This window comes from Mauremys mutica, unplaced genomic scaffold (genome assembly GCF_020497125.1).
Source record: "Mauremys mutica isolate MM-2020 ecotype Southern unplaced genomic scaffold, ASM2049712v1 Super-Scaffold_100583, whole genome shotgun sequence".
NCBI classification, from domain to species: domain Eukaryota; kingdom Metazoa; phylum Chordata; order Testudines; family Geoemydidae; genus Mauremys; species Mauremys mutica.
The window spans coordinates 667,651-681,043 of record NW_025423350.1 but is presented as its reverse complement, the minus strand read 5'-3'; the positions used below and the strand labels follow the sequence as shown (position 1 = coordinate 681,043).

The following is a 13,393-nucleotide window of genomic DNA, read 5'->3' as shown; positions in this document are numbered from 1 at the left end:
TTGTGAGCCAGCAAGCAAACACCATTTGCAAATTAAAAGTTTTGTTTTCTTTTTATTCAACTGTGAATAGAAAGGGTAGAAATTTGTGAACCAAACAATACAGTTCACTGACTGCAGAGGGGTGTGGCCAGCACCAGAAAGCACAAACAGGAGTACCAGTGAAACAGTTAAACTGCAACTGGCCAGGCTGCAAGCAGATGAAAACAAGAAAGCACATAAAAAACAGATGGAGCTACTTAAGGCAGAAATGGCCAGGGCAGAGGCTGACCACAGGAGGGCGTTGGAGCTCCAGAGGGAGGCCCACCAGCAGGATCTGAAATTAGCAAGGGCTAACCCAAATGTTCCAGCCAACCCTAACCATCCTTCTCCAGGCACTGTTCCCCATCCCAAGAAATTTCCCACTTACATGGCAGGTGAGGACACTGAGGCCTTCTTGAAAAATGTTAAAAGAACCTGCCATGGGTACAGCATCCCTGAAGACCAGTACAAGGACTGGTCAGGAAAGTAGACTTTTGCTGTCTATGACAATTATTCCATATCCATGCTATTGGGGGAAGACTTGGACAACCATGTGGAGCTGGCCAAGAGGGGGGGAGTGGTCACCCGCAGTCAGGCCAGACAGGCTTCCACTCCCATCCCTGTTCCTGAGCCGTCCACCAGGACCTCGTCTGTGTTACCAGAGACCCAGACCAAGGTGGTGGAACCGCATCTCATGCCAACAACTACAGCAGCCATAGCTGAAAGGGCTGGCTGAAGTCTCTTGGAATATTTTGCCCTTTAATTCAGTAAAAGTTACAGTAAGTGTAAACCAAGTCCATAGTTGTAAATAGTTTAAGTAGAAAAATAGGAATCTTCTAGCTCTTCTTCATCAGATAGCTCTGCTGCTTCACCTATGAACAGCTTCCCTATAACAGAGTCATTCACTGCACCTGCAACAAAGAAAGCATTGGGGGAAAAGGTTGACTGGAGTAGAAAAGCACTTAGATACAGCAAGTGCAAGCAGGAAGTGAATTGCTGCTGATTTTGCTCCAACAGAACAGCTTTTAGGGAGCAGACTATTGCACTCCTAGCTTGAAGATAGCAATCACCTTCCACTCAGTATCTCAAAGGATTAGGCCTGAAATGAGGAAAAGCAGCAAGGATAACAAAGCTCACCTTGATCAAAGGCAAATGTGGTGGGTCTTCCAGAGGTTGGAGTGGTAAACACAGTTCCAGCCTGATTTAAATGACAGGGGAAAAAGTTTACACAACTTTGTCCATTGTTGCATCAACTATAATGAAGATACTAGTTCACTATTCTAATGCATTTGTGTGTGGTGTAGGGCCCTCTTCAGTAGGTGGCCTCAGAGACCATCCACCAGATGGGGTCCTCCAGGCGAGACAGATGGGGGAACACCTACTTTGTGAGGCCCACCAGGGCTTTGGTGTGACCTAGGTACCAGGAAGCAGTCGATTTTGCACATGCCCACTGGTGGGAACTTAGGTACCTGGGAATTTAGTACCTATGAGGTGAGGCAGCAGCTGAGCTTGGGTTTGGAGGAAGTTAGGCACATAGGGATAGATTCACAAAGAAACCTAGGCATCGCGACCTGGAGCATCGCCACACCTAACTGGGTAGGTACTTAGAAAATCATGGATTCACAAAGCGTGACTTTTGCACTCAGGCTCCTACATGATGAGTGGAGGACGCAGCAGCTGAGAATGGGATTCACAGAAATCAGCAGGCTAGGTGGCTCCTTGCCCAAGCCAGGACCTGGGAGATGCCAACACGAGGGGGGATATTAGGTGCTTATCACCAAGTGGTCCGAGAACCGCCAAAGACGCAGAAATCCCAACAAAGTCAACGTAAGAGGTGAGCGCTCAGCACCGCATAATATCAGGACACTATCAAGTCCTATTTGAAGAGAACTGTGTTAACATGAGCTAGGATCCTTTTAGTTCACACCCATAGCATCAATATAGGGGAGTTACAGCTTAGCACTTTGGTGCAGACTACTGTTCACACCACCATAGTTCACACTGTGGGCAGTGTGGATTTAGCCCTAGCAGGATTTAGCAGGGCTTAAGTCCAGGCTACAAGGAGCCACTTCCTTCAGCTTCAAATACTCTGATGGCATTAGGCACTTTATTTTTATAGTAAGAGGAGCTCCCTCAACTTTTATCCCAGTGGTTAGGGTACTCACCTGGGTGGTGGGAGACCTCTGGTTCAAATTTCTCCCACTTCCTTCACAACAGGGAGCAAGATTTGAACTGAGATTACCACCTCTCACGTGAGTGCCCCAGACCACTAATACTGATGGGCCTGACCTTAGGCACCCAGGTTTGAGAACTTTGGCCAATGCAGCAAAATGGCCTCAGAGTGAATTTTTCAGTTGGTCAGACACGTGCAAAAGATGAAGCGTAGATCTGGTAAAAAACTTGCTGTCCTTTTTTCATGAAGAACTCTACTTTATATTAGAAAAACATCATTAGACTGGGGGACTGGACCTTCCCAAGTGAGTGCTCTAACCACCAGACTACTCCATCACTAATGCTTTCTCTCTCTGGCCCCATAACTCATTATTTAAACCATAGTGCAACAGCTTCAACAGGAGGGACTGAAGGAGCCCCACATCAGAATAGCTCATAGCTCAACAGTTAAGAGCAAATGTCAGAGCTGGCAGATCCCAGCTCAAAACCCTCCTACATCCAGGTGAGAATCATGATCACGGGGCTAAGAGTTTTGAAGGAGGCCTTCTCCTGTTGTCAGCTTGCCTAGAAGGGTCTGATTCAGTAAGGGAGCTTATCAGACAGGGCCCTGGAGGCTAGTTAGGTGTTTATCTGCCTACCTTTTCCTAGTCTGTGCATCACTCCGAGCCTCAGGCAGCTGAATGCCTGACCTGGCCACCCGCAGTTCTCAGTGGCCACGGTTCGCCGTTCCCAGCCAATGGGAGCTGCGAGAAGCAGCAGCCAGCATGTCCCTGGGGCCCACGCCCCTTCCCACAGCCCCCATTGGCCAGGAATGGCAAACCACAGCCACTGGGAGCTATGGATGGTCAATGTAAACAAATGGCCTCGCGGCCCGACAGCGGAGTACCCCAACGGGCAGCAGGTTGCCCACCACTGACCTACAGGGCTAGGCAGCAGCTGATCACATGTTCTGAGGAGCTACATTTTGGACTTTGGCACCTAAAGTGCTAGTTAGGTTCCTAGATGCCTTTGTGGATCTAGCTCCTAGTGTTTGTGCATTCAGTCGTGACCGAGAATTGCCATTTTCTCCAACATACAGTTTTGAGGACTGGGAGCTTTTACTATAACAAGTAGGTCTATAATCACAGCTTTGCAATTGTGGGGTTTTTCTGATTCCATTCAGCAGCAGGAACAGAGCACAGGAACTCATGGCTACATACTCCATGCTAGCATTACTAGTTTTCAGTTCAAATTACAGGAAAAAAACATTACCGATTTCTTCTTGATGTTGCCCCAGGTACCCTTCTTGCCTTGTGTGTTCTTTTGCATTCTAAACACATACTTATCATAATCATGCCTGTAAATACAAACAGTTCCGTCAGTATTACTGGGGTATCTAGTCTGTAGATTCCAGTTGGTACAATTACAGCCATTATAAATTAGTTACCCCTTAAAGCAGAAAGGTAACTGAACCATTTTAAAGAAAAATGGATAACATCTTTAGTCTTATTTTTTAAAAATCCAGCACTATACTTCAGTGCATGAATTGTACGATAAACTTTATAGTAACATATAGGCAGAATGTGCAACAGCTCTCTGAAGTGAGATCCCAGTGAAACAGTCAGCATCCTTTAAAAATATAGTGCTTATCCCTTCCATTCAGAAGTTAGCACTCGCTAAGCTTAACAACCAAGAACCTGCTTCTTCCTCAATCAAACCCTGAAGTGAAGCCTTTTGTATCAGCCACAGTAGTTAGGAATTCTACTTCAGGACTTCTAGGAGCTCCTGAGGGTTCTCAACCAGCTTTGGCCAGGTCTATACTACAAACTTTTGCTGGTATAATAGTGGTGGTTAGGGATGCAGTTCTTTAGGACATTTTTATACCAGCAAAAAGCCCTGCTGTAAACTGTGTAGATGCAGTTATACTCCCAAAAAAGTTTCTTTCATAGATCATAAGGCCAGAACTGTGATCTTCTCAACTGGTCTCCGTGCATAACAGAAGCCATAGAATTTCCCTGTAATAATTCCTGTCTGAACTAAAGCAGATCTTTTAGAAACACATCCAATCTTGATTTAAAAATTGCCAGTGATGGAGACTCCACCACAACCTTTAATAAGTTGTTCCAGTCGCTACTTACACTCACTGTGAAGAGGGGAAAAAAAAATTCTGAATTTGTTTAAGCTTTAACTTCCAGACCATGGAACTTTTCCCAGTATAAGCTGCATCTCCCACGAAGGGGTTTGCCAGTAGAGCTATCCCAGCTAACCTTTTCCTAGAGTGCTCTGGGGTGGCAGGTACTGTGCTACCATCTAAGCCTTATCCACCAGTTCTCATGATTATCTTATATATGTAATGGATAAAGAGGAAACATCAAAGAGCTGATGACAACTCAAACCCCATTTTTACCTTAAAAAGAAAAACCACATACACACACTGAACTCCACGCATGAATGAAGTGAAAGGCACTCAGATACACTGGCAGCGGATAACTAACAAAAACCCCCAAGACAGATGCAACAAACCCTACACTACTTCACATTTTCCACACTTAGGGCATGGCTACCCTTGCAGATGTAGAGCGCTGAGAATTAAACTTGCCTTCGGAGAGCGCAGTAGGGAAAGCGCTGCAGTCTGCCCACACTGACAGCTGCCAGCGCACTGGCGTGGCCACATTTGTGGCACTTGCAGCAGCATTGGGAGCGGTGCATTATGGGCAGCTATCCCAGCATGCAAGTGACTGCAATGTGCTTTTCAAATGGGATGGGGGTGGAGTGTGACAGGGAGTGTGTTGTGTGTATGTGGGGGGAGAGAGAGTGGGTTTTGGGGGGCTGAGAGCATGTGAGCATGCTGTCTTGTAAGTTCAGACAGCAGCAGACCCTGCCCGCCCCCCCCCACCTCTCTCTCACACAGCATTTCACACTAATGGCTTGCATGCCCGCAGTCAGAAACTGAGCTTTGAAAGGGCATTTCTGCATTCCTACGGGAGTTGAAAACAATGACAAGAGTGGCCACTTGACTTAAGGGGATTATGGGACGTTTCCGGAGGCTGTTCAGAGCACAGTAACCCAACATCTCGTTCATACTGACGCCCAGGCGTTATAGCCAAGGCACAGCAAATGTTATTCCACTTGCTGAGGTGGAGAACCAGCAGCGCTGTAGCCGTGGAGTCAGAGCGCTCTATGTGCCTTGCCAGTGTGGACAGGGAGTGAGCTAGGGCACTTGGGGCTGCTTTATTGTACACTAACTCGCAAGCCCTCAAGATGCTTTTTTTTGCACTTTCTAATTTCCCATTTGGTATAAAGAAATCTGTTTTGGAACTAAAGCTAAAAATACTTGAAGGGATACAAGTGAAGTGCTGTATTTGGCCCTTAAATCATCTTTAAATGCTAACACACTGTCCCTGTTTTTCCTTTTTGCAAATTGCCTAAACACAACACTCATGGCTCCCCCTTCCAAACATTCAGTTGCAAGCAACTGAAAATGACACAAGTTAACTTCTGAACCAAATGTCTTCAGATTTTTTGAAGAAATACCACTGCCAGCACCAAAACCCTGCTAAATATGAAGCTCAATCACTAATCTTAAGAGTGAAAAAGGACAATCAATTCTGTAATTTCTTAGATGTTTATTTTCAAGTTCACATAGTTCAAATAGCATGAGCAATTTTGTTAAACATCTCTCTCTCTGTCCAACCAAAAATTCACAGGAATGCAGGATTTCCTATGCAGGAGCCTAGTCTGCATGCAAAACCAGTATCCCAACTCCAACAACTGCCCGTTACTGATGTTTCAGAGGAAGGCTAAAAAAAAACCAACCCCACACCAAAAAGAGAGAAATATAACAATGTACCTGAACAACGTCAAACGACAATTAAACACAGCAGGAACGTTCTGTTGTGTCCTTACAGAATCTTTCAAATGCTGGGTTTTTATTTAAGATATAAACTCTTGAGATTCACCTCTAACACTTCCTGGACCTCAATTCTGAAGCATGGAGACTGTTTTGCTATGTCTTAATTAAATGTTGTAATTCTGCATTTCCTTAAGGCTGACACATTCTGAATCCCAGGGTGCCATCCAAGCCAGCTTCAAAAAAGACGGTTACTCACCGTAGTAACTGTTGTTCTTCGAGATGTGTTGCTCCTATCCATTCCAGTTAAGTGTGCGCGCCGTGCGTGCACGGCATCTCGGAACTTTTTTACCCTAGCAACACCGGCGGGCCGGCTGGCGCCCCCTGGAGTGGCGCCGCCATGGCGCGTGTTATATACCCCAGCCGCCCCGTCCGCTCCTCAGTTCCTTCTTGCCGGCTACTCCGACAGTGGGGAAGGAGGACGGGTCTGGAATGGATAGGAGCAACACATCTCGAAGAACAACAGTTACTACGGTGAGTAACCGTCTTTTCTTCTTCGAGTGATTGCTCCTATGCATTCCAGTTAGGTGAATCCCAAGCCTTACCTAGGCGGTGGGGTCGGAGTGAGACGTGGCAGAGTGCAATACCGCGGAGCCGAAGGCTGCGTCATCTCGAGACTGCTGCACCAACGCGTAGTGGGAGGCGAAGGTGTGGACCGAAGACCAGGTGGCCGCTCGGCAGATGTCCTGGATCGGAACGTGGGCCAGGAAGGCGGCCGACGAGGCGTGCGCACTCGTCGAGTGTGCCGTGAGGCGGCATGGCGGCACGCGAGCAAGCTCGTAGCAGGTCCGGATACACGCAGTGACCCAGGAGGAAAGCCGCTGGGAGGATATCGGTTCGCCCTTCATGCGGTCAGCCACCGCCACGAACAGCTGGGGCGAACGCCGGAAGGGCTTAGTCCGCTCGATGTAGAAAGCGAGCGCCCTGCGGACGTCGAGGGTATGCAGCTGTTGCTCCCGAGGCGAGGCATGTGGCTTCGGGAAGAACACCGGGAGGAAGATCTCCTGGTTCAGATGGAAAGCTGACACTACCTTTGGGAGGAAGGCCGGATGAGGGCGAAGCTGCACCTTGTCCCCATGGAAGACGGTGTACGGCGGGCTAACCGTCAGAGCGCGGAGCTCAGAAACTCGTCTCGCTGATGTAATGGCGACGAGGAAGGCCGTCTTCCAGGAGAGGTAGAGCAGGGAGCACATGGCTAACGGCTCGAACGGAGGGCCCATCAGCTTAGCGAGCACGAGGTTCAAATCCCATGTCGAGGTAGGACGCCGCACCGGTGGGTACAAGCGGTCCAGGCCTTTGAGGAAGCGGGAAATCATCTGGTTCGAGAAGATGGACCGACCTTCCACGGACGGACGAAAGGCGGACACTGCTGCCAGGTGAGCTCTCAAGGAGGAGACCGCAAGACCTTGCTCCTTAAGGTGCCAGAGGTAGTCCAGGATGGTAGGGACCGGGACCACGAATGGATTGAGACCTTGATGATCACACCAGAGTGCAAATCTCTTCCACTTCGCTAGGTAAGTGGAGCGAGTGGAAGGCTTTCTGCTCTCAAGCAGGACTTGCTGAACCGCTGCAGAACAGCCCCTCTCCGCGTGGGTCAACCACTCAGGTACGAAGCTGTAAGATGGAGGGACTGCAGGTTCGGATGGCGGAGTCTGCCGAAGTCCTGGGTGATGAGGTCCGGCCACAACGGAAGGGGGATGGGTTCCCGAACGGAGAGCTCGAGCAGCAGGGTGTACCAGTGCTGCCTCGGCCAGGCCGGCGCTACGAGTATGATATGGGCTCTGTCCCTCCGAAGCTTCAGGAGCACTCGGTGCACGAGCGGGAACGGAGGGAAGGCGTAGAGGAGGCGATCCATCCAGGGGTAAAGGAAGGCGTCCGACAGGGAGCCTGGTGAGCGACCCTGGTATGAGCAAAACCGGTGGCACTTCCTGTTCTCCCTGGAGGCAAATAGGTCTATTTGGGGAAACCCCCACCGCCGGAAGATTGTGTGGACGACATCTGGACGGAGGGACCACTCGTGGGAGAGGAACGACCTGCTGAGATGGTCGGCCAGTGTGTTCTGCACTCCCGGAAGAAAGGATGCTTCCAGGTGAATTGAGTGGGTTACGCAGAAGTCCCACAGGAGCATTGCTTCCTTGCAGAGCGGGGAGGAGCGGGCTCCGCCCTGCTTGTTCACATAGAACATTGCGGTGGTGTTGTCCGTGAATACTGTCACACAGCGGCGTTGCAGGTGGGTGCAGAAAGTGCGACAGGCCAGGCGGATCGCGCGCAGCTCGCGGACATTGATGTGCAGGGCGAGCTCCTGGGGCGACCACAGGCCTTGGGTGTGAAGGTCGCCCAGGTGAGCTCCCCAACCGAGTGCTGAGGCATCCGTGGTCAGAGTGGCCGACGGACGAGGAGGGCGGAATGGGACTCCGGCACACACGACCTCCGGGTCGAGCCACCAGTTGAGGGACTCGAGGGTCGGCCTGGTGACCGTGACCACCATGTCGATGGGATCCTGATGCGGTCGGTACACCGACACAAGCCAAGACTGGAACGGACGGAGACGGAGCCATGCGTACGCGGTGACATACGTGCACGAAGCCATGTGGCCCAGGAGACGGAGGCAGGAGCGCACCGTCATGGTCGGAAAGGTGACGAGGTCCCGGATGATGGAGACCATCGTCTGGTGTCGAGCGCGAGGGAGAGAGGCCCTGGCCACCGTGGAGTCAAGAACCGCTCCGATGAACTCCACTCGATGTGACGGAATCAAAGTGGACTTCTCGGCGTTGATGAGAAGACGGAGCCGTTGAAAGAGAGACAGGATTTCTGTCATCTGGTCCATCACGAGTTGTTGAGACTGTCCCCGAACCAGCCAGTCGTCGAGATACGGGTAGACGTGTACTTGACGACGCCGGAGGGCTGCGGCAACCACCACCATGCATTTGGTAAAGACCCTCGGGGCGGTGGCGAGTCCAAACGGCAACACGGCGAACTGGTAGTGAGTGTTGTTGACCACAAACCGGAGATAACGACGATGGGGAGGATAGATCGCGACATGGAAGTAGGCGTCCTTCATGTCGAGGGCGGCAAACCAATCTCCCGGATCCAGAGAGGGAATGATGGTCCCCAAGGTGACCATGCGAAACTTGGGCTTGAGCAGGTACTTGTTCAGCTCGCGAAGGTACAGGATAGGACGTAGCCCCCCTTTCGCTTTGGGGATGAGAAAATAACGGGAATAGAAACCCCTGCCCCGCCTGTCTTGAGGCACTGCTTCTATGGCACCCACGCTCAACAGAGTCTGAACCTCTTGTAAGAGGACTTGCTCGTGAGAGGGGTCCCTGAAGAGGGACAGGGAGGGTGGGTGGGAAGGAGGGGGCGAAACAAATTGTAGGCGGTATCCCGACTGGACCGTTTGAAGCACCCAGTTGTCTGTTGTTAACTGGGACCACGCCGAAAAGAAATGGGAAAGGCGGTTGTAAAATAACGGGGAAGGATCCGGTAGGGAGAGAGATGGGCCGTCCTCGAGCGTCCCATCAAAAGGCCTGCTTAGCCCCCTGAGGGGCCTTGGAAGTGGCCTGGCCCTGGTTACGGCGGTTGCCCGAGGGACGACGGCGATTTTGGGCCGGTCGCCGGCTATTGTATGGCCGATACTGCTGCTGATAAAAGGGCCGGGAGGGCTGCTGCCGGAAGGACCTACGCTGCGTCGCCGGCGTGTGCATGCCGAGAGTACGGATTGCAATACGGCCGTCCTTCAGGGTCTGGATTCGAGAATCCGTCTTTTCGGAAAAGAGACCCTGTGTGTCAAAGGGCAGGTCCTGTAGAGTATACTGCACCTCTGGCGGCAGGGTAGAGGACTGCAGCCAGGCGATGCGCCGCATTGACACGCCGGAGGCTAAGGTCCGAGCTCCGGAGTCCGCAGTGTCGAGGGCGGCCGTGATGGAGGACCTAGATGACCATCTGCCCTCCTCCAACAGCGCCGTGAACTCCTGGCGGGAGGCTGAAGGCAGGAGCTCTGTGAACTTCGCCAGGGACGTCAAGATGTCGTAGACGTACCTGGCGAGGAGGACCATCTGATTAGCAATTCGCATCTGCAAACCGCCTGCCGAGTAGACCTTGCGGCCTAGCAGGTCCATGCGCCGAGCATCCTTGGATTTAGGCGCGGGGGCAGGTTGACCGTGTCTCTCGCGGTCATTAACCGACTGCACCACTAACGAGTCCGGGGTCGGGTGGGTGTAAAGGTACTCGTATCCCGTCGGGGGAACCGAGTATTTACGCTCAACCCCGCGGGCCGTGGGAGGAATGGATGCAGGGGTTTGCCAGAGCGTAGTGGCGTTCTTTTGAATTGTCCTGACGAAGGGTAACGCCACGCGTACGGGAGCGTCTGCGCCCACCACATTGGTGATAGGGTCCTCGTCCTCCTGGACCTCTGCCACTGGGAGATCCATGGCCGTCGCCACCCGGCGAAGCAGGTCCTGATGGGCCTTCAGGTCAATAGGCGGTGGATCCTTGGCTGAAGTGCCGGCCACCGCCTCGTCCGGGGAGGATGAAGAGGACAAGCCCTGCACTACGGCCTCCGCCGCAGGGGCTGTTGACTGTGCCTCGGCTGGATCGCACAGCATGGCGGACTTGTGGTCCGGTGGAATGGGGGACTCATGGTGAGGAGAAGGAGCCGGCCAGCTAACCGTCGCCTCGGGGACCCTGCGCTCGGCGGCTAGGTCTCTCAGGGGAAACGGTACCCCCTGTGCCTCATGCTGGGCCCATGGAACCCAGAAGCCCCACTGTTGAGACCCCTGAGGATCGCCATGTGGGGTTGGTGGCAGATGCGCGGCGCTGTCCACAGCAGAGGCCACCGATGCCGGGGGGGATGGCCAAGGAGGCGCTGAGGCGCTGACAGACTGCACAGTTGAAGGCGGTAGCCTCTCCGCAGACGGTACCGAGGGATGGCGTGAGTACGTCCGGTACCGGGACGGTGATCGAGACCGTCGGTCACCGCGGTGCCGGGAGCTCGACCAAGAGCGGGATCTGTGGTGTGGGGAGAGGCTGCGGGAATCGCGATGTCGGGAACGACGTCGGGATGGAGACCTCCGGTGGTGCCGTCGCGACGGCGATCGGGACCTGGATCTGCGCCGGGAGTGCGACCGGTACCAAGATAACGAACGGTACCGGGACTCTGACCGGCGGCGGGATGGCGACCGGTACCGGGACGGCGAACGGTGCCGAGATCGAGAAGGCGACCGCCGTCGGGACCGGGAGCGTGATCGGGACCGGGAGTGTCGCTTGTGCCGGCGGTCCGCGGAGGGCGGGCGGAGCATCATTGCCGGCTTCCCGACGGATGTTACAGCCCGCACCGGCGGTGCCGGGGGCCGGAGGCTCTGTGCCTCTACGAGCTGTATGAGCTCTCGGGCTGCAGAGAATGTCTCCGGCGTCGAAGGCAGCCGTGGCTCAACCGCGGACGGTGCCGGGGAGCGTGGCGGTGCCAGACTCGACAGGCCTTGCGGCGCTGGAGTCAACGGCCCGGTGCCTGCTTGGCGTACGGCCACCGCGGGAGGCGCCGATGGCGCAATAGTCATGGCTGAGTCCTGCGCGCGGGACTTAGCAATAGCCTTAGCCAGTCTGCGCTTTCTGGCAGGCGAAAGAGAGCGGTGCCGGGTCTTCTCCGTACCTGACTGAGGCTGCGGTGCCGCGGTGCCGGAGGGGCTCGGAGCAGCCGGTGCGCTCTGCACCGATGAGGCTCTCGGTGCCGGCGCAGCCGGTGCCGGGGGCTGCAGCGACGCCTCCATAAGGAGCTGCTTTAGTCTATTGTCCCGCTCCTTACGCGTTCTCGGCTTGAAGGCGGAACAAATTTGGCACTTGTCCGTGCGATGACCCTCGCCGAGGCAGCGAAGACAGGCGTCGTGCGGGTCCCCGATCGGCATAGGCCTCTGGCAAATTGCGCAGGGCTTAAAGCCCGGTGCCTTGGGCATGAGCCCGCACCGGGGAAGGAAAGGGAGGGAAACCCCCCCTAACCCTAACACTAAACTTAAACTAACTATAACTACAACTATCACAACTAACTATATGTACTAAGATAACTATATACAAAAAACCTGTAGCGAAAGCTAGGGTAGTGGAGGACAGAGAGCACTCCACAGTTCCAACTGGCCGTCACGGGCGGTAAGAAGGAACTGAGGAGCGGACGGGCCGGCTGGTGTATAACACACGCCCCATGGCGGCACCACTCCAGGGGGCGCCAGCCGGCCCACCGGTGTTGCTAGGGTAAAAAAGTTCCGAGATGCCGTGCACGCGCAGCGCGCACACCTAACTGGAATGCGTAGGAGCAATCACTCGAAGAAGAATATTAAATTTCTTAAAAGTTTACTCGTTGGTTGTAAAGTTTAAACACCTGTACAACAATAAACGCAATTTATATGAAAAAGGTAGAGCCTGAACAGTGCAGATAATGCCCATCAGAACCTGCTCCCTGCTGTACAACTAAGGAAGCAAAATCGATTCCTTTTAAGTAGAAAAACAACTGAGAAACTCTTTGTGGCATTACACAATGAACAGCTGTTTGTAGCTCTTACCTGTTGATAGATCCCAGCATGCCAGGGCTAATGTGATCACACTGAGGGGTTTTTACCAAGGGGAAGACAGCTGAGGAAGGTGTGATTGGATTGCTGTCCATAAGCTGGAAGACATCATCATCTTGGCTTTCCCGGAATGTTGGGAGCTACAAGAAAATCACATAATCATCCTCATCAATGAACTAGCACTTTTAGAAACCTGTTCATCTACGACAGTGAATTAAAGATGCACCTTACTTATTCTGCTTTCCCCTCTTTGGTCTCTGGGTAAGGAGCACAGACTGGAAATAGCCAGCAGCCAAATCCTTCTTCATCTGCACAGCAAAAGCCACAGCACTTTTTTTTGTTTTAGCAGACACCAAGAATATTGGACTGGGTTTTGAGAGTGAGATGGGAAGAGATTTAAAAGTGGCCTTAAAATTTTATTTAGCAATTTTCAAGATATTTCAATCCATATTAAGTTTTCCTTGCCACAAGATGGATTTGGTTTTTAAATAAGCCTCAATTCAGCCTCCTTTTATACATGCACAATTTTACATGTGCACTTTTTAAAAACTAATGGCTGCTGTCAGGGTTATGCTTGTTAAGTCTGTCTGTACACACGAGACAAGGCTTGGAAAGCATGCATGCAGGTGTATGTACATGCAAAGGGAACACCCACCTTTAAAAAAAATAATCAGACCACACAACTGTGGAATTTTTCCATCACCAACAACTGCTAGTCACACAGAAAATTAACCATCACTTGGATCTCACTTACAGAATA

General features: G+C 52.3%; 1 protein-coding gene across 1 annotated transcript in view; it reads right to left on the bottom strand.

The window, feature by feature from the left end:
• Nucleotides 1–831: 831 nt before the first annotated feature.
• Nucleotides 832–13,393, bottom strand: part of LOC123361394 (mis18-binding protein 1-like) — a 30,127-nt gene continuing 17,565 nt past the window's right edge. Inside the window, exons 7-10 of the mRNA XM_045001413.1 lie at nt 12,628–12,773; nt 3,442–3,526; nt 1,156–1,216; nt 832–929 (exon numbers count right to left, since the gene is read on the bottom strand). Of these exons, the coding sequence (XP_044857348.1) occupies nt 832–929; nt 1,156–1,216; nt 3,442–3,526; nt 12,628–12,773 (390 nt within the window). The remainder of the gene's footprint in view (nt 930–1,155; nt 1,217–3,441; nt 3,527–12,627; nt 12,774–13,393) is intronic.